Genomic DNA, 2,069 nt, shown 5'->3' with positions numbered 1-2,069 from the left:
TTTTTTGCAGTCTAGATGCCTCTTCTGCTGACTCGAGCAGTTATGAAATCATTGTTCTTCCTTTTATTTTCCATTTCAGAAACCCCAGCTGGACTCATTGCTGAGAACCTTCTCAAAGCCAAAGAAATAGCCCTCAACGACTCTCGCGTTCCTGAACAGCTCAAGAACTACTTACAAAAAGCTCTTGATGTTGCCCTTGGACTTGACCCTTACCTGCAAGCGATGGCTACTTCAAAGAGGTGCGGATGGTCCTTCGTAACCTTGTGTGTTTTTCTGTGATTGTATGAACATGTCCTCAGCTTTTCTGTTGAGATTATGCCGTAAACATTGGAGACAAAGAAGAATGAGAGTTGAATTATGCCGTAAACATTGGAGACAAAGAAGAACGAGAGTGGACCACTAGGTACATATATCAAAGAGTGCACAGACGTGTCTGTCTGCGCCTATGGCCTTGAGGGAAGGAGGCGAGAGCAAAACGTCCTGACTCTCAATTTTGGAAGATATTCCATCAACTATTGATGATGGTCTGTGTTGGACCTTTTCCTGTGACAAATCAGCAACCCAGCCTCCACGTAGCTGAGAGGCTCGAAGATGAGTCCCTGCATCACATTGGTGCTGGGATAAACAAAGAATGAAGAAAACCTGCGCCTCTAGATCCAGTCTGTAATAACAGTGTTCATACGCAGCTTTTATCTCCAAGCGCTCAACAAACATTAATTAATTTGCTAACCAAATTACTCTAGTAACTAAACTAATTAATTAAACTAATTTAAGGTATCATTAATTCAGAAGTCCAACTGATACCCTCATTATTCTTTTCTGAGCTACAGTATATTACCCAGCCATGTGGGGTCTGCTAAGCAATTCCCATTTATCAGTGTACATTTTGATAGGTGGAAAAAGCCAGGTTCTGTCTAAAATTGACAATGTGTAAACTGTTCCAGGCTGCGGATTACGGGAACGCCGAGCGTTCGTTCTGTTGCTGAAATAATAGCTGATAGTTGTTTGACTTACGCTTGCCGTACGATAATAGCTATACATTATCTTATTAAAGTTGTTAAAGCATTTGTGAGGGGCAGAAAAGAGGTTATGTGAAATGTTCTACTCTTCAAGTCTTGGATTATCTGAGTGTGGCTGACACGGGTTATGAATTCTTTCTCATTTTACCGAGGAGTGGTGGGGGGAGCTAGGGGAAAAAAAAAAAGCACCCAACATTGAAATGGCTTTAAATTCTGGCCCGCAGTAGTATCACCAGCCATTTCTGGTGGTTACTTTCTTCAGAGAGGTTAATCTAACCTGTCTGGAGGCTATGGACTTCTTCCAGTCATCTGTGCCCGTCTCTTTGTAATCGGTAGCACCTCGCTTCGTGCAGAGATGTTGTCACAGGGCTGGATTCCGTGAAATAGCACCTGGAGATATCCTGCTTTTCTCAGCAGTTTGTGAGGAAAACTATTTTTTTCCTGTCTTGCAAAAAATTTTAGATTTTGCATCTTTTCCCCCCCCTTTTTTTTTGGGTGAACCCCCCCCAGTTTAGAGCTGAAAGAAACCTGGCTGGGTTCAGCCATTTATTCCAACCCAGCAGACAGAGACACCTGTCTGGGACCAGCTGGAATTGGGAAAGTTCTGGGGTTGAACAGAGGGTAACGCTCTCCTTCGGTCCCACAAACTCTTCTTCCCAAGCCCCTGGAGTGGCTGGAGTGGCTGCCAGCTCTGTGACAGGCCCAGTGCCAAGCCAGCTCCTCTTAGGACAGTAATTTAGGGATACTTGTAATGTTTCTGGGCTAATTTCTCGTGCTCATGCACAGATGGACCTTTTCCAGGAGTTCCCCTTTGATTGCTGTTTTTTTATGCAGGATACTCAGCTTTTGGTTGGTACTATAATGTTGAAATTTCTTCCGTTTTCCAGAAAAACTTCACCTGATCACGGCCCCAGGGAGGCTGGAGAAACTGAAACCAGAGTTAGGCTGCAGGAAGAACGCACCTCTGGCTCTTTGAATGGCAAGTTGGTCAACCAAGGGGGTAAAATTGTGCCAGATTGGTGTACAAGTTATCGATGGAGTTCATCTTCT

The 2,069-nt window shown here is 44.0% G+C and overlaps 1 protein-coding gene across 1 annotated transcript in view; it reads left to right on the top strand.

Moving 5' to 3' along the window:
* Positions 1-79: 79 nt before the first annotated feature.
* LOC104498892 overlaps positions 80-2,069 on the top strand; it is a gene marked incomplete at its 5' end in the record, with an annotated part of 29,314 nt that continues 27,324 nt past the window's right edge. Inside the window, 2 exons of the mRNA XM_010142326.1 lie at positions 80-239; positions 1,907-2,019. Of these exons, the coding sequence (XP_010140628.1) occupies positions 80-239; positions 1,907-2,019 (273 nt within the window). The remainder of the gene's footprint in view (positions 240-1,906; positions 2,020-2,069) is intronic.

The sequence above is a fragment of the Buceros rhinoceros genome, unplaced genomic scaffold (genome assembly GCF_000710305.1).
Source record: "Buceros rhinoceros silvestris isolate BGI_N320 unplaced genomic scaffold, ASM71030v1 scaffold8058, whole genome shotgun sequence".
NCBI lineage: Eukaryota > Metazoa > Chordata > Aves > Bucerotiformes > Bucerotidae > Buceros > Buceros rhinoceros.
The sequence above is the reverse complement of the archived record's forward strand: the minus strand, read 5'-3'. Positions and strand labels throughout refer to the sequence as shown.